The sequence below is a fragment of the Theropithecus gelada genome, chromosome 5 (assembly GCF_003255815.1).
Source record: "Theropithecus gelada isolate Dixy chromosome 5, Tgel_1.0, whole genome shotgun sequence".
In the NCBI taxonomy this organism is placed as follows: Eukaryota; Metazoa; Chordata; class Mammalia; order Primates; family Cercopithecidae; genus Theropithecus; species Theropithecus gelada.
In genome coordinates, this window is record NC_037672.1 from 112,181,815 (window position 1) to 112,207,431 (window position 25,617).

The window sequence follows — 25,617 nt, forward strand, 5'->3', positions numbered from 1 at the left end:
TAATTTAAGGTATATCAGATGAACACACATATATATATATATCTATATACACATACATATATCTGTGTGTGTATATATATATAATATGCATAATAAAACACTTCAGCCTCAATGTCATAGAAACAATGTGATAAATAGTGAAGTTGTCATCATTATGATAATAATCATCAAGAGTATCATGGACGTAATTTCTGTTTTAATGAAAAAATTATTTTCCAGAAGTAGCATTTCACAACTGGGGTTTCATAGGAGAATTAAACTCTGCAAAAACCGATCTGAATGACTGTTTTCTCAGTTCTCCTAAAGATGACACAGAGGTAGTACCATTTCCAGATGCATTCAAGAGAAGTTAATTCATTGAACACAATGGACACCTTGGATAGGGCATTAGGTCTAATTCGCTCACAAAACCAGAGATGAGAAAGCATCTTGGCTAGTCTCTTGAAATAGATTTCCATGCTATGTGATGCTGATAATTCATGAATATGATGTAGTGTTTTTTGATATGCCTAGAAATGACAATATTTTTTGTTTCAATTTGGTCAAATTGTTGAGGCCACTGCCACCTTCATGTTGGAGTCACAGTATTGCAGAAATGCACTTCCACAATCATTGGGGACAGGCTTTTGTGAAGTTTCAGAGATTGAGACAGAACTAAATCTTTTGGAATTCAGAACCATGACTATTCATGTAGGGAAAGAAGCGTGTTACCATCACTGGGATTTAGTCTGAACTCTTCATTCTAAAGCAGTTTGATTCTGTTTGTAGAAGTATACGCAACTAGAAACAGATTGACAATTTCAGTGTTAAATAATTTATTCTTTTTAGAAAGTCATATTGACACCTGTAGAGATTTTATAAAATATATCAACTGTAGCTTTAATTTGTAAGTAGTCTCCAGTGGTATTGCCTGAGATGTTACAAAAGATGTCAACTGCTTCCTTCCTGAGGGTCTATAGTAATAATTTCTGATTTTCTTTTATGTCATTACTTACAATGACAGTTAAATAATAATAGCCAATGCTCATTGAATGCATACTAGTTACCATTCTAAACTATTTACATGAATTAGCTTTTTTTTTTTTTTTTTTTTTTTTATTAAAGTCTCACTCTGTTGTCCAGGCTGGAGTGCAGTGGCGCTATCTCAGCCCACTGCAACCTCAGTCTCCCAGCTTCAAGCAATTCTCCTACCTCAGCCTCCTGAGTAGCTGGGACTACTCAGCTGCCCCCATGCCAAGCTAATTTTTTTTGTATTTGTAGTAGAGGTAGGGTTTCACCACATTGGCCAGACTGGTGTCGAACTCTTGACCTCAAATGATCCACCCACCGCAGCCTCCCAAAGTGTTGGGATTACAGGCATGAGTCACCAGAATTAGCTCTTTCGAGCCTCATAACATCCCTAGAAGGTAAGGACTGCTTGTATCTCCATTTTCAGTTGAGGAACATGAGGTCGAAGGAGGCTAAGTGACCCTAGGGTACTGGAATTTGCGAATATTACACAGCCAGTGAGGGGCAGAAGACAGAATTTGAACTCAGACTGCTGGCTCTTAGGCATCACCATGCCTCTGTCCCTTATATCCTTTTATTATGTTGTCCTTGTTCTTGATTGTTAATTGACAGAACTGTGGAAGACATTTTATGAACATAGATAGATATTCCAGTTCATGGACAATGTAGTGTTCTTGCTTATTTTTATGGTTAGTTGATATGAATTCAGTGTAGTGTTTACCAGAGAGATTTTCTTATTTCCTGAAGACTCTAAAACCCACTTAATTCAACCCACCTTCTGAGGTCTTTTGCCTAGTTGACTTTTCAAATCTATAATAAAAGATTCCTTGTTTTGATTCCCTTTATTTCTCTTCATTGTGTAGGATAGAATGCCATTCCAACATGTTTGAGCTTACTCCGAGCAGATCAGTATGTGATAACATTTATGTGCTTTATTAATACTCAAAAGCATATGAGAAATGGAGAGTATGCACTTCTTGTCTGTGGTGAAGAAGGAAGGGTTGTAAATGGTGTGAGCATGAGCATGTATATTCAGTAGTATCATTAATATGTGATGTCAGACACACAGAAAATCTATTATTTATTTACTTTTTCAGTCAAATCAGATTCAGGATACTTAATAAATGGTGTTTAGGCTGTATTATAATAGTTTTGGGGAAAGGCATTATTTTTTAAATCTTGCCATTATGGCACAAATATTAGATTTGGTGTATATATGATTTATTTCAATTTTGTCATGGATTATAATTAAATAAGAATATATTTATGAAGAACAAGCTGTTTACATATTTTTAAAACTTCAGTTGCAGAGTTTAGGGTAGATTAATGCCTTTGCAATAAAACACACTCTTTTAAAGGAAGGAAAAGAATGACCAGAAACTACAAAGTGTTTACCAGTTGCAAAATTGATTAAGATTTCTTTATGTATATCATTGTTTGTCCCTTCCTTCAAATATATAGGGGAAGAAAAAGAAATATAACTTTGGGGAATATAATACAACATAATTTCTTACTATTGAGCAAATTTATAAAAACTTATAAATTGCTTCAATTTATTAACTTTATCCTTCAGAGGGACTTTAAATAGCCTAGATTATTTCATAGAGTATAAGACCATGCTGATATTTTAGGATGGAGGGCACTGAACTACAGCATAGAACTGGAGCTTAATTCTAACTCTGCTTCTGATTACTTCCTAGCACTTAATACTTGCTTCAATTTCTTCAACTGGAAAATAAATTACTACCACAATATAATTTTAGCTTTTCTTTAAAATTAACGATGCTGGGGATAATATTGGATTGCATATTGGATATGCAATTTCTGATCCCTAGGGTACTAGAGGTGCCAATGTAGTGTGGGTAGAGTATTCTAGTTTTAAAGCAACTCAAATGACACAGAAATTAGTATTATACTAATAATTTACATTACAGTGCTTCTCAAACCTTCACACCAGAGAGGAATCAGTGTGCCTATCTGAGTGATACTGGGCTAGCCTTATTTATAGTCAATCAGAAGTGTGAACATTTATTGATTTATTTGAAGTCTCCTGTTTTGTATTCTTCTTTGTGGTTGCATCAATTAGGATTATGTTTTAACACACATAATTGAAAAAAAAGTAAGTAGCTATACACAGTGGAAGTTTATTTTTGTGTCACATAAATGAAGTTCTGAGATAAGCAGTCCAGGGTGATATGACAATGCTGAGAATCAGTAGGGACCCAGGCTCCTTCAACACTCTGCTTTACTGTCCCCTGTGCCACACTCAACCCCACAGTCAAGATGGCTGCTGTGTTCTAGCCATCAGATGGTGCATTTTTGTTACATCTCATTGGCCAGAACATTGACTAGTCATGTGTCCACACTTACCTTCAGCTAAGACTAGAAAATGTAGCCTTTAGCTGACTGCAGTATGCCCAGCTAAAAGTTGGAAGTTGTTACTAGGGAAGTGGAGGAAGTGTCTTCCACAATGACCTATCTGTGTTTGTTTTATTAGTTAAAAAAAAAAAACCTTAAACTTTATGAATTAAAATTAAAATTTCATCTTATGTCTTTATAGTATTAATTCTTTATTATGCTTTGTTGTTTTTCCACTTTGAGAAATACTGATTTATATATGATTATTTAAATTCAATAAACATTGATATAAAATTATATGTGACCTGCTAATTAAAAGCAGCAATGTTTTGGATCAGTGGGTTTTTTAATCACTTTCATTGGTATGCAGAGATTTTACCCAACCTGAGCTCACATAGCGATTCTGCAGTTGCCCTGAGGACTTGAAGTGTATTAGGATCATTGATTCTCCTCTCCTCAGGTGCTAAATCTTTTGCAGTGGCTCCAGCTTGGAGATCTTTTCCTAGCATCTTATCTGCATGTTATCCTCCTGGAACGTTTTGCAAATAGCAGTTGTTAAAGAATTTTTCCACATTTGTATCTATTTAACCCATTTATACCGGAGGTTGCAATTTTTGGAATTTTTGCATGAGTGGAAAATCAGACCTTGGTGATGACTTGAGCAGTAGGACATAAATAACTCCCACATGCTAAGCATTCCAATAATGGAACACTAGCCATAAGTGGATGTGAGCTGTTTTTTAAAACCTCATATCTTCTGAAGCAGTCTATTACTACAACTAACAAATATATTAATTTGTCAATTTTTATTTAAAGTGTAATATATGTATTCTTATATTTTATGAGATACTTAGTCCAATATTATGACTATGATTTCCCATTCCTTAGAAAGAATTGTTTTCCTGGGGATGTTTCTGACTTTTGGTCATTGGTTTTTTATCTATTTTGTGGCATATTCAGTTTATTAGAATCAGGCTTCAGGTTACAGGAATCCAGAATGAACTCATAAATTCAGGGCTTTGTTAAAAAAACAACAACAACAAAAGAAAACAAAAAAACAAACAAACACCTTTCCACCTACTCTTTCACTGATATATTCCTTTCTTGCTTTTTCATACAAAGGTTTTGCTTCTGCAGGTATGCAAGTTTTTTCCTATCCTGCAACACCTTTTTTTTTTTCATAGAACATGTCATTTCCTTTGCCCAAAACGTCCTCTTTCATCCTACCATTTCCTGTGTCTAATATAGACTTCCCTACCTGAAACTCGCCTTTTCAAAAACTCCTTACTTGATTGATCCTGGAAAGATCTGATCTCTACTTTACTTAGCATTCCTTCTTTACTTGTGTTCTCCAATTGCCTAATCTTAGACTCAGATTTTTAGAACTTGACAAGGTATTTGAGATCTTTGCCAGCACAGGTTTTCGTTGTAGCTGTTAATTTAGCAGGGAAAAATTACTTCCCCATTTTTTTCAATTTTCATTCTAGTGAGTAGTATCTCTTACCAAGTTTCCTGTGAAGTTACATAGTAAAATAAACTACACCAAGAAAATATGCAAAGAGTTTGACTTGAAAAGACTTGACAAATTACGATTGGCTCTTTCCATTTTTCCACAATGGGGAATACTTCAAGTACTTCAAGTGTTCTTTTCTAGAAATTATTACTTAAGCTTTTTTCTTTAGACATGTTTCTCTTTTATAAATATAGAAGTCTCACATCTCATTTTAATTTTATGTGAAATTTAAGGCAATTTCAAGATTAAAAGCAAGAACAAACTAGTTTTCCTTATATACACCACTTCTGCCCTCTTGCTGAAATACACTGATATGGGTTTTCCTCCTGCCCTCTCTGTTACAAACATATCTTAGATTCATACGCTGTTTAACATGCTCACTGTTAAGCATATGCAGAGAGTCTGCCATTCTCTGACACCCAGGATTAGAAGCACATTAATTTGTGGTACCCAGGACCTTAAGGTATCTTCCAAATGTCTTTTGAAGTAATCATCAATCCAAAATATACCTGAAATACTGAAGTGTAACTTTGTCCTAAATTATCATGTATAGCAATAACATTTTGGGAAAATGTGCATAGATTTCTGAAAAGATTTACAAATGAATTATTGAATAAACTCTTACAAGTTGATGAATTTCTTATGGATTTGATTTAGCAAACAATGAAAATTAAATATAAGCTATCAGATGACTATTGAGTGTACACAAATTATGGGCAATACACTATTTGGATGCCTTGAAATTAAAGGAATTTATAGTCTGCAAAAAAAGATGACATATGTATACAAATAATTTTATCACATGTGCAAATATGAACAGAACCAAAGAAGCTATAAAGTACTTTCAAATAAGATAAATTCTTAAATTTGGCATAATTAGACATGAATTGATACAGTAAGTGGCATTTCAATTGACCTGGAAGGCTCTGTTGAAGGTAGCATTTGAGCTGAGCTTGAAGGACTTGTTGAATTTCAGTAGATGGAAGTACTTCTAACAAACGGAATCAGAGTGAACAAACTCATCAGAGTGGTCGGGGTGGGATAAGTTAAGGGAATGTAGAACAGTGTAGTGTTGGTCAGAGTAGAAAGTTAGAAACAGAAGGACCTTGGACGTCAGCTGGTAGTTGGACCAATGAAAATTTCAAGCTTTTTCTCATGGGTATTTTTTTTTTGAGTAGCTAGTGTAGAGAACTTGAGCATTGGCATTGAACGGAGAGTATTTTAATAGGACTTTTAAACTAAACTGGTTGGCATTGGGAAGTGAACTTTTATGAGAGGGACTAGGAGTTAAGATAAAAAGAAACTGGTGAGAAAGTACATTTTGTGCTGCTTATTCGAAGATATACTTCTATTACAGACTTCTCTGTGAGAATAGTGATAAATTGTATTAATGGAAAGAAGTCATGATATTGAAGGATTAGAAGAGCACATAAATCCAAATTTTAGTTCCACAGAATTGGCTCTATAGAATATAATGAGATGAAGGAGTGCTCTTGGCAGGTCAGCTGCTTTAGGGGAGGCTGAGGGTCATAGCAACCCCAAATAGCTCTGTTTGATAACTGATGTTTATTCTAACGTTGGAGTCTTTGCTGGGTCCAATTAGGATTTTTATCTTATTCTGATCTTATTGTTTATGCAGGCAAAGAATAAGATTTATTTTTAAATTGTTTTTATATGAGGTAGTACATGGGAGAGTACACAGTCTAGCAGTCACTGTACCATGGCTCTACATGTTTCTGCCCAAGGTACAAAAGCTTTCCCTGAGATGACCAAGTCACTCATCCTGGGATTAATGCACCATTGCCTATACCCTTCTGGATCATTGACTTTGTTGCAAACGAGTTTACTTCCTGAATAGTTGTAGAAATAGATTATGAAACGTGGGGAGTGAGATGGAGGAGAAGGGGTGATCAGTTCCTAGTTTTCTAGTCTATATAGTCACTTACCCCATAAAAGTTAAAAGACTTCTCTTTCCTTGAACATATATGCTGTTCATGCTCATAAGATAGAAACACTAGAGCTAATGGAAATATCCATGAGGTCATAGTCATAGGATATGACCTTATTGCATATTGTAGTCTTTGTCTAGCTTTATACATACTACATTAGGCATTTGAGAGAAGCTGACTCAAGTATACTTTGATATTGTCATTGACCTGGAAGGATCTACTTGAGTGTTTTACCCTGGAAATTATGTGAACTTGACCTGTTTTAGCCAAGTCCTGCACTTACTGTTTCTCTATACAGATGCATAATTTAGAGATGCTAAATATCAATATTACATTAGAAAAAGAGAAATTTTCATTAAGAATGGATTCTTTAGTTGCCAATGAATTTTTGGCATAATTTAACTGATTATAAATGTATTTCTAATTGGTTTGGAAATGTTGGTGTGCAACCTTTAATTGCCTAACACTAAACTGTTCCTTTAGAAATTCAACTCTGAAATCAAGATAAAACTGGGCTATAATTTACAGAGATTTAATGTAAGTGCATTTTTGGAAAGTTTATTATTTATTTTCAGGCTCTTTATTTCCCCAGTCTTCAGTTAGGAAATAGGGCAGAGGCAGTATTAATATGCTGTTAATAAAGCTCATGAATCTGAAATGGACTATGAACTTCTGAGGAGGAAACTATATCTTGCTCTCTTATATTCCTGGCACCTGGTGCCTGGCACATAGAAGGTGACCAGTAAAAGTTTGTTAACTGATATTGAATTATTGATTAAATGAATATGCATGCAGGTTAAACAAGATCTGCACTGCTCTCTGTCTTTGTTGGTAGTATCAGTGGACTTCAAAAGGGAATATAGCTACCAGAATTATTTTGGAAATATACTCAATAAGTATTACATTTTCTTTGTTGAAGTGTTGTTGAGGACCATAGGTTATTGGATTAGAAATAGGTTATTTGCTATTATTGGGCCTCAACTTTATCCACTCTCATATTTTCTTAGAAGAGATAACTGAATGGGTTTAAAGTCACAAAGTAGGTATTCAGTTATGTTCTATTCTCCCTGATCTTTATGAGAAAAAAAAATGTTAGGGACCTCGTGTGGATCTCTTAGTGCTGTTTTTCAGATCCATTTATGACTCTTGAGAAAGAAACCAAATGAAGATGCATTGAGACATTTCAGTCCCTAGAGCTGTAAAATCTACCCTGGTGACGTTTAAGCAATCATCTATTATACCTACTAGAGGTGAGGAATTCAGACAGAATAGCAGGAACTACTTTTCCGTGCTCTATACTGTCTGGGGAATCAGCTAGAACATTTGAGAGCTAGAGGCTGGAATCATCCTGAGGCTTGTTCATTCTCATGTTTGGCAGTTAAGATTAGCTGTTGGCTGAGACCTTAGTTGAGCTATTAGTTGTAACACCTACTCTTGTCTTCATGTTGCTTTCTTTACTGATATAGCATGGTGGTTGGAAAGGAAAGGTGAGTGTTGCAAGAGAGAGAAGTAGATGTCAAGTGTATCTTTTGTTATGATCTAACCTAAGAAGTCACATAGGATTATTTCTTCTGTAATCAATTGAACAGAGAAGTTGTGAGTCAACCAAGGCTTAGCTGCCCAAGTTTATACAGTGTGGACATAGCACCTCTTGATGGGGACATTCTGAAAGCACATGTGGGACTGGAAATACTACTTTAGCTGTTCATGGGAACATACAGTCTGACACATAATATAATTCCTATGTCTTTTTCTATGGCTTTATAATTTTCAAGTATGACTAATAATTTATATTTCCCTACGTTGTTTTTACCAAATAGACCACTTACCAATTCCCGGTATCTAGGTTTTTTGTTTGTTTGTTTGTTTGTTTGTTTGAAGTAACTTGCAGCTCATTATGTTATCCAGATGCTGAAATTGATGGAGGGAAGTTTAAATTTAAAAATAAAAATTAATCTATTATCTAGATTTTTCCACAATAAACTTTTATTTATTTAGTTTGCATCATCCAGAATCCTGGGATATTTGTTTTTGTTTGTTTTGTGTGTTTTTTCTCTAAAACAGTTTATTTGGAAATAGCAAGGGTCTGCAATGCTGGATATGCATGCTGTTGCAGACCATGGATGCATCTGAGGGGTCTGAAGTAAGGGGAAGCTTTTAAAGACAAAAGGAAGTCCACATAAGTTGTTTTGAAACAAAGGTTATTGATTCCAGGGGCTTATTCTAGGTGGTGGCATTTGTTACTTGATGGTAATGCTTGTTGATAGTAAACCATGTTTCTCATGTGGAATTGTTAAATTGAAAGCTGTATTCTTTTTATTTAATTTTTCTTTTGTAATATAACAATCCCCCAATACATTATTTTTAAAACAATATTAAGTCTACAGGAAATTTGCAAACTCAGTTCAAAGTTCTTTTTCAGCAGAACCATCTGACAATAAGATTTCTATATGATACCCTGTCACCCTCCAAAACATTGATATACATTTTGTGCACTTGAGGACATTTTTCTACATAATCGCAATACAAACCATCAAAATAAGGAAATGAACAATGATATATTACTACCATCTAAGTCTTACACCTCAATGAAATTTTGTAAGATCCCCTAATAATGTCCTTAATAAGGAAAGGATCCAGTTTAGAATTATCTGTGGCTTTTATTTGCTATGTGTCTTTAGGCTCCTTCTTCTTGAACATTTATTCAGTGTTTCTTTGATTCTCATTATTGTGATGTTGTTGAAGGATATCGGCCTGTTGTATAGAATGTCCCTCAATTTGGGTTTATCATATGTTCCTCGTAGTTGGATTCAGGTTATGCATCCTTACAGGAATATCACAGAAGGGGTGCTATATTCTGCATATGGCATCTGATTAGCTGGTACATGATTTTGATTTGCTTCGTTATTGATGATGTCCACTTTGATCATTTGATTAAGGCGTTACGTACAAGACTTCTTCACTGTCACATTACTGATTTTATCTTGGTAATCAGAATTGGAAGCTATGTAAATATTTCTCATCAATCTCTGTCTTTATGGCGTAATACTGATTATCATGAAAAAAATGTTGGTTGTTTTCTTTTTGCTTTTTTTTTCTGGAAAGAAGGAAGGCAGACAGATTAGCTAGCAAGTCTACCTTTCTTTTGTTTATGTAGGTCACATAATTTAGTAGCTAAGCTTGATTTTTAAAAGGAGACATTTCTTTAAAGTGCTCAATTGTTTTAATTTCTAGGGAAAAGACAGTGTTATGTATCCAATTAACTGAACAGCAAAATAAAGCAGTGTACTTATTGTTTATCCTTTCAAAGATTTAGATTACTGTTAGCTTTCTTGATTTATTAAAAGAAATAAGTGTTGAGCATCTACTACATCTCACACCTAGGAGAACAAAAGTCTTGTGCATAAACTCACATGCTACAAGTGTGGTAGGTGCCCTGTTGAAAGAACAGGTCACACAGGGGAGAACAATAGAGGAGATACTTTGTTGCGATCTTGGTAAATAATTCTGATGTGCTGGGGCGGGGGAAGTTTCAGGTACCCAATGGCAGGCTGCATTTGGGGGAATGAAGAGTAGATAAAATATTGGTACCTGATGAGTGTGAGGCCAGGTTTCAATACTTTATCTGCTCTTCATTTTCCCATATCTACTTACTTTAGGTATGGACTCATTAAAAAATATAAACTCTCTGAAGACAGAACATTTGTTTATTTATGTTTTGATATGTCCCAAGTGTCAGATATGGCACATAGCAGCTGGTCATGGCTATCAAATAATCATTTATCAAATAGTGACCCAGCAAATTAGGTGGGTTTCCGAGTCCATTCATCAGTTTTCTTTTGTAACATAAGAAAGATTTAGATGTCATTTCTGTAGTGATTTTTTTTTTTTTTTTCTGGTGAGAGTTTCACCTCCGTTTATTATTTCTGTCTTTTTTTTTTCTATCTCATGGTTACTTTCCATATTTCCTCAGTACCTTGCCATCATCATATCCTCAGGATGTCCCTGCTGCTTGTGTTCAGCTCCTTGAAGGTCTTAAGAACCTTGAAAATTTAGCTTTTCAAAGTCAACTCAGGGTTTCAAATTTTGCTTACTTATTTTAATTGTAACTGTACTGGCAAAATTAATCAAGCTCACAATGAAGAAAAACCGATACTGCAGAATCTCAGTGGAAATGAATACACCCTTCTGGTTGCTTATTTCATTCTCCTGAATTTTCACTGCGTTAAAGGGATCTTTTGAGATTTAAAAAATAGAACCATTGCCTTGACATTGATCTTTATCACTTTTGTAGGATAATTGTAGTTTATACCCTTCTAGATGATCTGGGAAATCATTTGAGTTTTCTGAAAAACGGAAAACTATATTTGATGCTGCATGTAAACACTTTTTGTACTACTTCTTATTTATGTATTTTAAACAGCTTTATTCTGAAAAATCTAAAACATAGTGAACAAATATAACTGAGAAAAAATATCTTGTTGCAAAATGAACTTTTTTTTCCTTTTCTCAATGTGTTTATCATTTCAGTCCATAATCTGTGTATTACTTATCAGATATCATGGCCAGGGAAAAGAACAGCATAATTTTTAGTTGACAAAGCACTTTTATATATTTAATCTCATTTAATCTCTGCAGTGTCCTTGTAAAGTATCGTAAGTATCTTTAGAGATGAGGAAGCTGGGCCTCAGAGAGAACAGGTGGCATAATTAAGATCATACAGCAAATTGTGGAATTGGGGTTTGAAGCAAGCCTCTTGCCAAACAAATCAGAGAAAACAATGATTGGTGCATTTTTATTTTGAATGGTGACCTTTATATTGTAAGTGCTTTTTGTTTTGTTTTGTTTAATCTTGGTTACCTATATTAGCAGTAGTCAGAGATCACATTTGATATCCCAAGATTTTTTTAAAAAGCATTTTATATCAAAATGTTCACTATCATTTTACCTACTAAATTTAGCAGAATGAAATTCTTTGCAACCCACCTGACTAAAGCAGAACATTCTTTATATCAGAAACATTAAATGGGAAAAGAGGCCTATTGATGTTGGTGTTGAGAATAAGAAAAGGAACTCCAACACCCCCCCCCCCCCCCCCATCTCCCATTATCATCTCTGTGTAGGATTCTCTCACAGTCCAGGCATTCTTTTCCTCAGAATGGATGGGGCCAACAAAGGATGCAGTGTTATAGGTTTCTCCACTGTGCTGGCCCCTTCTCAAGGCTCCCATTCTTGGGGGAGAGAAAGGAGTGGGTTTGGGTTGCAGGCTGGTATCAGGAGAGATCTGGAGTGCAAACATGACAGCCTGGTGTGTCCCCACACCTCAGACCTGTTATCCTCTCTAGAGGTCTGAAAGACTCTGATGTCCTCATAATCCAGGATAGCAAGGATGGAGGTGGGCTTGCACCGTTCAACTTGTAATTATTCTTGCATTGTTTCTGAAGCTCATTTTTAAGAAGCTACTTATGATTTTCTTGCATTGGGATATGTTTTACATTGACCACAATGAGTAAAAAATTTTTGTTTATTTTTGGATAGGGGGATGAGTGTGTATATATATACACACACACACACACACACACATATATATATTTTTTTGGGGGAGGGGGGGCAGAGTCTGGTTCTGTTGCCCAGGCTGGAGTGCAGTGGCCAGATTTCAGTTCACTGCAAACTCCGCCTCCTGGGTTTACGCCATTTTCCTGCCTCAGCTTCCCGAGTAGCTGGGACTACAGGCGCCTGCCACCTCGCCTGGCTAGTTTTCTGTATTTTTTAGTAGAGACGGGGTTTCACCGTATTAGCCAGAATGGTTTCGATCTCCTGACCTCGTGATCCGCCCGTCTCGGCCTCCCAAAGTGCTGGGATTACAGAGTATATTTTTAAGAAGGCATTACCCAATGATTGTCTTCTCTAAAAGTTTCAAGATCTTACTTTCCACTTCTTTGAATATTTTTTCACCATCTTCCATTCTTTGATGTCCCTAATATCAAAACATTACCTGAAAATAATGAAAATTTTATATTTTGGGAGTAGTTGCTCCCCGAGTCTCACTCTGGTACGTTGCTTAGCTTCTATTCTGCCCCGTTTCCAGCCTCACAGAGCTAGGCTGTTTTACCGGCTTATGCTGGACAGCACCACATGAAGGGACATGGGAGGACAACACACCCCTCACTGCTTCATTCTTCCTGTGGTCCAGTCAAGGCATTTGGTATATAATTACTCTAGGATAAGAAATCTGGCAATACTAGAAACAAATCAGTGTCTATCCAGATCATGATCATTAAAATAAATGCAAATACTTAACATATAGCATCTGATTATGGGGAATAGAATGTATATTAATCTATATTTCCTTATTATGCTAACTTTTCCCATAAAAGACTTAAAACAGATGACTTAATCCTACAAGAAGATAAAATGATTATTTTTATTGTGAGGTTGTCTTTTCAAAAACATAGACTTTATAGCTAAGTATAGGTAGACATCTGTTACTCAAGTTGCATAGGAATGGAATTATTCATTCTAATGTAGCGAGGAGAGCGCCTGTGAGTGTTGCTGATTTCCGGTTCAGTATTTGGTCCCTTATTGTGATCATTTTCTTTTCAATTTGAAAATGTCACTTTTTCCCCTTGGTGTAGGTTCCCCTATACCCATATAGGTAGTCGGGGTTTGGGCATGTAAGCAGGTTGAGCCCAGACATTGCTCCTTTCCTGTCCTGCCATCTAGTGGAGAAACGTGCATGCAGTGCTGGCCTACTGTAAAAGATGATGCAATTTCTAAATTCCTGTATTGAGTGAAATGGAAGGCTTATTCTGTACCTTATACACAAATATTCATAACTTAAGAAGTAGTGGTACTGGTAGTAAATGATCATTGATGAGTTAACAAAAAAGATGAGTCCTTAAAAAATATACTAAGTATAAGAGTAACTAACAGAATCCCCAAAATGAAAAGTAATAAAATCTAACATTCCAAATATAAAAATGTAAAATAAAATTCTTGGCACTGGCACAGAGATGGATAGATCATTGGAACAGAATAGAATTCAGAAACAGACTGTGAGGGTGGCATTTCAAATAATTGAGATGATGAGATATTAAATAACTAATGTTGAGAAGACTGGCTAACAATTTGGTTAAAAATAAAGATGGATGTCATTGTTATTCTTTCCTTCAAAATAAATGCTCATTGTTTAAAAGATTAAAACGTTAAAGAAATTATACTGTAAAATTATGAAAAGAAAATATGGACCATTTAAAAGATAATCTTGAAGTGGAAAAGGCTTGCTAATAACAGTAAACCCAGAGGCCATTTAAGAAAAGACATTTATCCTTCCAGCAAACAAACAAAAACAGTTACAAGAAAATTACAAAACAATAATACTTAAAGGGTAAATTCTAGGTTCTATTCCTTAAAATGAATTAAATATTAATGACATATTACATATCGACAGAGCACTATATAGACAATATGAAAACAATTTGAATTTGTTTCTCTGATTAGTCATGTGAAACAAAGGTTCTTTTAATGTTTATACCATTTAGTTTTCTTCTGTGAATTGGGTGCTTTCTGGTTTTCTGGTGTTTGTGGTTTCATTCCCCCTATTTTATTTTAGTATTAGTCCTTTATTATGTGTATTGTAAATATTTCTGTCAGACTATTAATTATTTTGTTGATTTTTAAAATGTCTTTTTTAAATTATAAGCCAATTTAACTTATAATCCCTCTTTGACTGCTACTAGAGGAGGGATAGAACCTCGCATTTTTTTCTTCAGTCGATAGCTGATTGTCTCTGTCATCATGTTCCATTGTCCCCATTTATTCAGGTTTCCTTCCTTCTTTGTCCTTTAGTAAAGTTTTCATGTTTTCTTCATGTATATTTGGTATATTTCTGTTAGGTTTATTCTTAGGTCTTTATGGATTTTGTTGCTATTATAAAAGAATTCTTTAGTCCAGTTTTAAAATTTGGTATTTGACCAGGAGCAGAAGTTATTTGACCAGGAACAGAAGTACTTTTACTTCTAAAAATGTTACATTTCTGGAGTTAGGATTTATGTGTGTGTGTGTGTGTGTGTGTGTGTGTGTGTGTGTGTATGTGTGTGTGTGTGTGTGTGTGTGTGTGTGTGTTGAACACATTTACCATGAAGTTTGTTTTCTAAGAGCTGTTATTAAACAAATTTGCCTTTTATAACTGGGTCTTAAATTCCAAAATTCCTGTATTTTTATATATGGCTAAGATATCCTGAGGCCTCCCAACCCACCAGAAGATATCAGTATACTTTTCGTGAAGTTCCAATTTCAAAGTTTTGCCGTGAGCAGCAAATTTAAAATCGCTTCCACATCTGGCTCTTGCATTTGTTCATGACTCCAGAATCACCTGCTTGCCAACTGAATCCAAAACCCAGCCCCTTCAATGTTCTCATAGAGCATCCATCACACCAAATGTTCTGTGAATTTAGGCTGAAGATTAGAAATCATGGGGAGGGGTTACATCGAGGGACAGTAAGGCATCCAGTTGTTCACTGTCTCTGTTCTGGCCTTTTTCCTCCAACTCAGGAAATACGAGTTTGCATGTCACCTTGGTTCCCACTCTTCCTTCTAAGCCAAGTGGAATATTGTCTTCTAAAAGTATTGAGTTTTTTTTCCTGAAGGAAACATGATGAACATAAATTTTTCTACTATTTTACATATCAGTAAAGGCTTATATTTGGTACTTACATATACCGTATGTATTCATACGATTTTACTGTGTAGCATTTATATTGATTTTAAGTACATCTAGCTTAGGACTGTACATAAAATTTTAAATCATTCTGCTCTTGTTTATTACTTTCAATCTATGGATAACACTTAAATTTTCAGCATCTTACATATTCTTGGTAAATGTAACAATATAAAAGTTTTAATTCAAAATTGATATAGTCTGTATTTCTTTTATATACATATGTTCTTTGACTTACAGTGGGATTCTGTCCGGATATCATAAGTTGAAAATATTTTAAGTCAAAATGTGTTTAATACACCTAACATACCGACGTCATAGCCTAGCCTACGTTAAATGTGCTCAGAACACTTCCATTAGCCTACACTTGGACAAAATCATCTGCCAAGACAGTACACAGTTGTGTGTTGGCCATTCACCCTCATGATTGCATTACTAAGAGCTACAGCTCACTGTCACTGTTCAGGCATATGACCAGCCTTAGAAAAGATCAAAATTCAAAATTTGAAGTACAGTCTCTACTGAAGGAGTATAGCTTTCACAGTATCATAAAGTCAAGGATTATCTGTATTTATAAATAGAGCTTCCTGGAAAATACAATGTTTTGGTAAGATTTTCTTCCCTACCAAATAATTTTTTTTTTTTTTTTTTGAGACGGAGTCTCGCTTTGTCGCCCAGGCTGGAGTGCAGTGGCCGGATCTCAGCTCACTGCAAGCTCCGCCTCCCGGGTTCCCGCCATTCTCCTGCCTCAGCCTCCCGAGTAGCTGGGACTACAGGCGCCCACAACCGCGCCCGGCTAATTTTTTGTATTTTTAGTAGAGACGAGGTTTCACGGTGGTCTCGATCTCCTGACCTTGTGATCCGCCCGCCTCGGCCTCCCAAAGTGCTGGGATTACAGGCGTGAGCCACCGCGCCCGGCCCCCTACCAAATAATTGTAGACTATTTTACTCATTCAGTAGCTAGAAGGATGTACCTCCTTTCTGTCATCACTCTGGGTCATGCAGTGACATTCTTCGCTAATTTTTTGGGGACATAAAATGTGGTCAATCACTTGCTGAGTACAATAGAGAATACAAATTTCTTTAGGTGATAAAATGAATAGAAAAGGGAAAGGAAGGAAAACTTAGGCTTAATGTTCCATTAAATAATTAATTAAGCTGTGCAGTGATGCCATTGTGACGATGCTTTTTTTTTTTTTTTTTTGAGACAGAATCTCACTCTGTCGCTCAGGCTGGAGTGCAGTGGCACAATCTTGGCTCACTGCAAGCTCCACCTCCCTGGTTCTCCTGCCTTAGCCTCCCCAGTAGCTGGGACTACAGGCACCTGCCACCATGCCCAGCTATTTTTTGTTTGTTTGTTTGTTTGTTTTTATTTTTAGTAGAGATGGGGTTTCACCGTGTTAGCCAGGATTGTCTCCATCTCCTGACCTCGTGATGCGCCTGCCTTGGCCTCCCAAAGTGCTGGGATTACAGGCGTGAGCCACCATGCCTGGCCGTGATGATACTTCTTATTGTGCAGTACTCCTTAGCTACAAATAAGGTTATGCTACAAAGTGGTGCGAAATGCAGAAGCATGGCTGACACAACCATGGCAATAACTCATTCTTCCTGAGTGAGAGACCTGCGGGGTCTATGATGTATAACTGTGGCAGCTCACTCTGCACATTATGAACACAGAATGGGTCAGGCTTCTGCTTTCGTGACTTGGCATAGGACTCATCAGTAGACAGCAAGTGTATCATTCTTACAATGGAATTAATGTGTTCCTCAACGAGCCCTGGCTCTATTAGTTTTCCTATGGGAAACTAAAGCTGGGTGTCTTTGGCAAGGATTTATTCAAAGGGATGACATCATTAAAAACAAGCTTGTGCCTATACAATAAAATGAAGTAAGGGTGGTATTTCTTAAAATGAACTGATTTGATTTTCAATGCAAATCAATCATACTGGCAGAAATTTGTAAACGATGCATTAACAAATTTTTGCCAGTATGATTGATTTTTCATATGTTTAATCCACATCTTTTGCTTGTGTCTGCATACAGATTTTTTTCTGACCATGTATCATCATTTCCAATTTTTGCCCTTTTTCTGAGATTTTAAGCCTTTAGCTACTTATTTTTTAAGTTATTTTTGTTGTGGTTTATATGTCCTCATTTCGGTTAGCATTATCAGATGAAATGTTGTAAACAAAAGCAGTTATTTAGAAGAAAATATATCCTTTACTTTCTAATTGTTTAAGAAAATTACTTTAAAAGTTTCTTTTTTTAACTGGGCTGTTAATAACACCAATTACAAACTAGATTGGTCTTCGTAAAACTTACTGCCGTGTTTTGATTTACAGGATCTCCAAAGATGGGTAAATGGTGCTAATGAACATGGCTTTGTCTTGGTGTCTTTTGGAGCTGGTGTCAAGTATCTCTCAGAAGACATTGCTAACAAACTTGCAGGAGCTCTGGGGAGATTGCCTCAAAAAGTGATTTGGAGGTAAGGTAATAATGTAGATTGTTTCTTTGTTATTGACATTCAATATCTCCTTGTTTAGCCCACAGGTCCCAGTAAAGCACAGCACATTGTTTCTCTGGCAAGATTAGCAAGATGCCCTTGACTTTCATTTGTTTCTTAGCATATTGAAATTTAGGGATTAATTCATAAGGCTCTATGATGGATAAAGAAACCTCTCACCTATAGGACAGAAAGAAGATATTATTCAGAATGACTTTTCCGTGTGTCAGATGAATATTTACGTTTCCCTCAGAGTTCCACCCTCGTTTACTCTTTTATTATTTATTATGATTTTAAAAGTTAGTTTTAATTGCATGCTTTTTTACATACTCCTTCAAATCAGTTTTGAAATGAGGAAGAAAATGATGGATTAACAAATACCTAAAATACCATGGACTCTTTTTGGCTCCCACTTTGTCTCCTTTACATATATTTTTGATTTATTTTATTTAACAAACTTGACCTTTAAAAACACAATCACTTACCATTTAACACAGTTTAAGACAGAACCATAGATTGACCACAGCTTCTTTTGGAAGGCATTGCCAACACATGACTGTCTTTGGAATTTCCAACCCAATGTTGAAAACTCAGACACGAACACTTTATTTAGCATGTATTTATTGAGCACATACTACCACTGTTGAACTCTAGGGATACAACATTGGTCCCATAGTTACTACCATGAGTAGAAGAAAGTGCCCCTTAAGCCATTGCAATTAGGCTTTTAGTAATAGAGATTTTCCCTTTATAACAAATGAGTAAGGGTTAGCTCCCCCTGCTGAGCTATGCAGTGACATTTATTTTATTCTAACTCTTCAGGACTTTTCCCTTCAGATCCGGTCCCATTGGGTTTCCTCTATTAGGCTTAACCCCAGAAAGTACTTCTGCTTCATTTAGGACAGTTTATGTCTACTCCGTTCAGACTCTTTTGTCACCCTCTTAGTTGTTAAGCATATTTATGTTTTATCTTTTAACATAAGGCAGAAAACACTCTAATAATATGTGCTTTGCCTCACAAAACTTTTATTTCTGGTGAAGCTAAAGAAGAGGACGTTCTGATTTCTTTCAACACTTGTGCCTTCCCTCAGGCTTGGGTTGTTAAGGATTAGGGATATGGACTGCCATAGCAGTGGCAGCCCTCCCTGCCCCTTCTTGTTCCAGCTTCTGACTGTTTGTGGGGAATGACTTCTAGTGTAGGTTTATTTGGTTGTTTTTTTGTTTTTTTTTTTCCCTATCTCTGTATGTGTATAGGTATGAGGAGCCAATGGAAAATAGATCTCTATGTAAGCCAATTATTTCTTGTTTTTCCTCCATCCAGTAAAAGTTTTTTAAAAGAAACGTAATCAAATATTTGTTGTTACCAAAGCATGGTTTCATTCTTAAGAATATCAACAAAAGATCATCAAACATTTATTTTAAATCTCATACTTTAATCAGAGAGCACATACTATGAGTAAGGTTTGATTTTTAAAAGATTAATTTTCTGGTGTACATTTTAGGTTTTCAGGACCCAAACCAAAGAATCTAGGAAACAACACTAAACTCATAGAATGGTTACCACAGAATGACCTGCTTGGTAAGTAAATGATTTGTGGTTACTTACTTGGCTGTTAGGTTTTAATTACATAAATGTGATTTTTTTTTTTTTTTTTTTACTTGAGAGGTTCATACGGTATGTGTGTAGTAAATGTTAGAGTTGTATGTTTTTTATCCAGTATTTCAAGTCTTAAATTTGAGGTCAAAATTTTAAACCTTTATTTACTAGAAAAGAGTGTGTAAAATGTAAACATTTGGGCATCTATATTAAAATTTTTAGACCAGTCTCCAATTTTAATTATCTGGAAACTATGTACTTAATAAACTATATAAATTAGTAGTGAATAAGATTATACCTAATTAGAGTAATCAGGTGAAAGTACAACAGTTAAAACAATAAGAATATAGATTTAGGTTACAGATTTATTACAGATGGTCTGAGAACCAAGAGAAATTAGAAGTTATTCATTTGTCTGAAACCAAAAAGAAGTGGAAGACAAGAGGAACAGTCAATTTATTTTAACTTTAATTAGATTATCTGCTCTGTTTAGTCCTAAATCACTGGGTAGTTTTGAAGAACTTTATATTATTTAATCTTGGGGATTCTGATTCTCAAAATTAAAATAGTAATTATTATATGCATGTCTTTTAAGTGTGTTTGAATCTAGATAATTTAACTCTGTGTTCAACAAGCACAGATAATAATAATGCAAATTTTTATTCATTAAATTTTTAGAAAAAGTTAATGCCGTAGTATCCTTGAATATATTATTGATGACAAAAATTATAAAAATGGGATTGATTTTGAAAATATTGACCACCATTTTTTCCATAATACACCTAACGTTATGTAAAAGTGGCTTTAATTTTAACTTATACTTTTAAGACATCGAAACTATATTTTAATACAGCTATAGTGATTCTCCTAAAAAGCAGCAAATTAAATTGTATAACTAAAAACCAGTAAAGAATTTTATTTATGTATATAATTTCTTTTCATTTAGCTTATTATAATGCTATTCTATAAATGCTAAAACTGAAGAAAAAAGAATACAAGGCAATTTACCTTTCTTGATACTTGTATTTTTTTATTTTTAAGTCTTTAATGGCTTTACTATTATGACTTAGATTCCTTAGAAGATAAGAAAGAAGCAGGAAATTTAAATAAGATAACCTGGCTATCAGCTACCTCAGTGCGACAGTGTGACACTGTTATGTATGAACATCTAAACTTTTATTGTGTGTGGGTTTTATGTTTGTTTGTTTGTTTTTCTTTTTCTTTTTTTTTTTTTTTGGACCGTGAGGCTCTACTACAAGGTCCATGCCTGAACACCCTCCTCAAGTCCATAGCTGCTCTAGGCTTCTCAATGTCAGCTCTCTTTTTCAAGATTAGTATCGTTTTTAACAATAGGTACGATCCTTGTAAGTCCTCTAATAGCTTCTAACTATGATCAAAAGATTCTTCCAGGATGAGAAGTAGGAACTAAATCAATGTCTTTCCCCTCCCCTCGTAGCCAGCTCTTCCTCTTTACACAGCAGCTCGGCTTTATTTTTTACTGTTGGGCTTGGTGGTTGGTTTTGTTCAAAGAGAGGGGTCTTTGCTAAAAATAAAGATTGAAATCCACTTCTAGGGCAGATCCTTTAGTTGGACCTAAGAGTCAGAGAAGCCACCTGTGGGTAAGGGCTATAGACACTGACTAACCGGTTCCACTGGACTTCAGGATGGAAGAACTCCGGGAGCACCATTGAGACCATGGTTCCCACATACAGTAATTTTGTACCTGGCACATGTATATTTTAAAAGATCAACATTTCAGCTAGGTATAATTTCTTTCTGGCCAATAACATATATCTTAGGTACAATGTTTTTTGTTTTGTTTTGTTTTGTTTTTACAACTCTTATGCCAAACTTTTGATCTCTTTTATGGAAATGTAGGCCATTTACCAGGAGAACAAATCTAAGTTTTGAATTTCCACATTAATTTTGACAAATTATCTCTTTTATTCCTATAACAACTAGACATTATGTGATGTCTCATGTCTTACAAATGATTATAAATGTTTATCTCTACATGATTGAGCACATAAATGTAAAATTAAACCCTAAAATTGTGAAATACTAATGCTGATAGAACTTGAATGTTGTAAATAGTGATTATAACATTTCTTTTTGGAGAAGCAGACAAACTCTTCATTGACTTCTGGAATCCAGCCTTTCTTTACATTTGTTTAAAAAAGTGTTTTTGACTTTAACGTTGATAAACATTTGAGTAGCCAGAAAGTAGATGTCTATGTTTTCACTCTGGTATTTGGCATTTCTTGCTTTCATTGGCTTCCTAATAATTATTGGCCATTTAAATATGTTAGTCATGCAGTGTTTGTGTTAAAAATAGTAATGTACATTTCAACTACCTAAAAATGGCTTTTAATTGATGTATCAAAATCTGACAATTATGTATGTAACAAATATGTTAATTGGTGTAGAACAGGAATCAGTGAAATTACACTTTAGGAATCCTTTATCTGAAATGCATGTTTACTGTGGTGTCAATTTTAATACATTTCTGGGAAAATCTCTTCTGTAGAGTAATACTGTTGTAAGTTGTTTTCTTTTTCATCTTTCTTCAGGGCATTCAAAGATTAAAGCCTTCCTGAGCCATGGTGGCTTGAACAGTATTTTTGAAACTATGTATCATGGTGTGCCTGTAGTGGGAATTCCACTCTTTGGAGACCATTATGATACTATGACTAGAGTACAGGCAAAAGGAATGGGAATATTACTAGAATGGAAGACAGTTACTGAGAAAGAGCTGTATGAAGCACTGGTGAAGGTTATCAATAATCCCAGGTAAGGTTTTGAGAGGTGACAACGTGCTAGCAGCCCTCACTCGCTCTGGGCACTTCTTGGGCCTCGGTGTCTGCTCTGGCTGAAGCACTCTAGGAGCCCTTAAGCCCTCTGCTGTGCTGTGGAGGCCCCTCTCTGGGGCTGGCCAAGGCAGGAGCGGACTCCCTCTGCTCGCGGGGAGGTGCTGAGGGAGAGGTGCGGGCGGGAGCCCGGGCTGCACAGGGCGCTCCCGGGGCTGGCCCCAGGCTCCGCAGCCAGGCCTGCTGGGCTTGATCCGGAGATGAGCTCCCTCTGGGCTGCCGGAGTACCCGCAATGTCCCGCAGCGAGTGCCAGTGAGAAGTCAAGCCGTCTGGGCTTCTGGGTCAGGTGGGGACTTAGGAGAACTTTCCTGTCTAGCCAAAGGATTATAAACGCACCAGTCAGGACTCTTTGTCTAGCTAAAGGTTTTTAAACGCATCAATCAGCCCCCTGTTGAAACGGACCAATCAGCTCTCTGTAAAGTCGACCAATCAACAGGATGTGGGCGGAATCAGATAAGGGAATAAAAGCAGGCTGCCCAAGCCAACTGCGGCAACCCGCTTGGGTCCCTTTGCTGTGTGTGTAAGGTCTGTTCTTTAGCTCTTCACACTAAATCTTGCTGCTGCTCACTCTTTGGGTCCGCGCCACCTTTATGAGCTGTAACACTCACCGGGAAGGTTTGCAGCTTCGCCCCTGAAACCAGCGAGACCACGAACACACAGGGAGGGACGAACAGCTCTGGACGAGAGGAACGAACAACTCCGGACGCGCCACCTTTGTGAACTGTAACACTCGCCGCAAAGGTCTGCAGCTTCACTCCTGAGGCCAGGGAGACCACGAACCCACCGGAAGGAATGAACAACTCCAGAGGTGCTGCCTTTAAAGAGCTGTAACACCGAGAAGGTCTGCAGCTTACTCCTGAAGTCAGCGAGACCACAAATCCACCAGAAGGAAGAAACTCTGGACACATCTGAACATCCAAAGGAACAAACTTCGGACACACCATGTTTAAGAACTGTAACACTCACAGCGAGGGTCCATGGCTTCTTTCTTGAAGTCAGCGAGACCAAGAACCCACCAATTCCGGACACAGTTTCAATTAACATTAAAGCTGATGAATATACACACCACAGTATATTGTCAGTAGCCAATTATTTTCAATAGATTGTCAATAAATTATGAAGTTATGGAAATATCCTTTAGATTCCTGTGATAATGCTTTATGCATGTTTTCTATAATTTAGAAAATAAAAACAGCAGTCATTTGACCAGCCATGTTGACACCAGATAATATTCTACCAGGATCTTCCAAACTGAGGGAGAAACTGCAATGTGAACAATCTTTGGATATCTACATTGTGTCAAATGTTATGTGCTTATTTCATTTTCATATTTATAACAGCTATGTATCACAGTTTTTATTATCCACATTATATAGGCAAGGCACTTGATATTCAGAGAACTTAAGTAATTTGGCTTACAACAGCAATCATAGTCGAAATTAGAAGCCAGGACTGTCTGATTACCAAGACAGTGCTCTTTGTACTGCATGGTAAGCCTGGTGTTGCTGGGTTTCCCTAGCACTGAGTATTAAAGAAATGCGGAGATTTATTTACACAGGTGAATGATGAAGCAGAATCTTTATGTTTGCTTTTAAATTCTTGATAGGTCCTGAGTTAAGTTAGTTCACAAATGAGTCTCAAAGGGTGAAGAATTGGCCTGTGTAGTTTTAAAACAAAGTAGCAGTTTTCTTCATTTGTAGACATGATGTTTAATTTATCTTGCATTTCCAATAGCATTAAAGATTAAAGATTAGAAGAGTATAAGCTTTTTCTTTTTATGCCCAGGGGATATGGCTTAAGATTGGCTTGAGAAACACTGCCACATTCTAAGGAACAACCAATAATAAGAAAAATTATTTCATGTAAAAGGATTATGCTTGCATATAAAATGCCAAATTCAACTGAAGTTCATTATACTGCCTTTATGTGAGCTCAGAGGTGACCTTCATACTCTGGACTCTGAAAGGATCCAGTGCCGGATACAGCTCTGCCGTTGGAAGCAGTGTGTTCCATAACTAGGGTTGCCTAAGTAGATCCCTTCTTCTGTTATCTATAGTTTTTCTTTAAAGGCGTGCTTTTCAAAACATGATATTCTTTCATGTGTATATATATATGCACACACATATACATCACATATGTATCATATGTATGTGTGTACGTATGTGTGTGTGTGTATACATGTAGCCTTTCAGGAAAGTTTGTAAAATACAGCACTAAGTAGAATTATGGGGAAACAGTTGCAGAACTGCTGAGATTGGGTCGGTTAAAAAGGAAAGAGCAAAAATCTAGGTTTTTCACAGGTAGTTAGTCCAGCTGTGTTTTGTGAGGCATGAACCAAGCTGAATCAGAGCAAGAACAGGTTACGATCCTAGGTCACATGGCAGTTCCAGCTATAGAATATTGGAGAGATGTAAGTGCTTGATTTAAGCATTATTCTATGCCATGAATAAATTTATATCATTCCCAAAAGTATGCATATCAGATAATGCGTTAATCTTACGTAACTTGAAAACCTTAAATATTTAACCGAAAGGATTTTGTACATAGAAAGATGTCTTAGTCAATGTAAAAATGCCAGTGATTTCTGTAGCATGTCCTTTGCTAAAAGTCATTATATAAACTGAAGTCATTTGTCTGTCTTTGTTTCAAATGTGATAATATTCCACATTTAACAGGTGATAATTATTGAAAATATTAGTTTGCCTCACTAATATTGTGTCCGAGATATTCTAGTTTAAACCAAGTAACTAATACTGTAAAAGAAGATTCCTTTTATGAAGCCAGCATTATCCTGATCCCAAAACTGGAAAGACACAACAACAACAACAACAAAAAGAAAACTTCAGGCCAATATCTCTGATGAACATCAATGTGAAAATCTTCAATAAAATCCTGGCAAACTGAATCCAACAGCACGAGGCGGGCAGATCATGAGGTCAGGAGATCAAGACCATCCTGGCTAACATGGTGAAACCCCCGTCTCTACTAAAAATACAAAAAATTAACTGGGTGTGGTGGTGGGCACCTGTAGTCCCAGCTACTCAGGAGGCTGAGGCAGGAGAATGGCGTGAACCTGGGAGGCAGAGCTTGCGGTGAGCTGAG

General features: G+C 36.1%; 1 protein-coding gene across 2 annotated transcripts in view; it reads left to right on the plus strand.

Annotated features, from left to right (window-relative positions):
• The window catches only part of UGT8 (UDP glycosyltransferase 8), an 85,418-nt gene that overhangs the window by 52,144 nt on the left and 7,657 nt on the right, over window positions 1-25,617 (plus strand). For both annotated transcript variants that reach the window (XM_025385461.1, XM_025385460.1), the window contains exons 3-5: window positions 17,890-18,032; window positions 19,553-19,629; window positions 22,218-22,437. In XM_025385461.1, coding sequence (XP_025241246.1) covers window positions 17,890-18,032; window positions 19,553-19,629; window positions 22,218-22,437 — 440 coding nt within the window. The remainder of the gene's footprint in view (window positions 1-17,889; window positions 18,033-19,552; window positions 19,630-22,217; window positions 22,438-25,617) is intronic.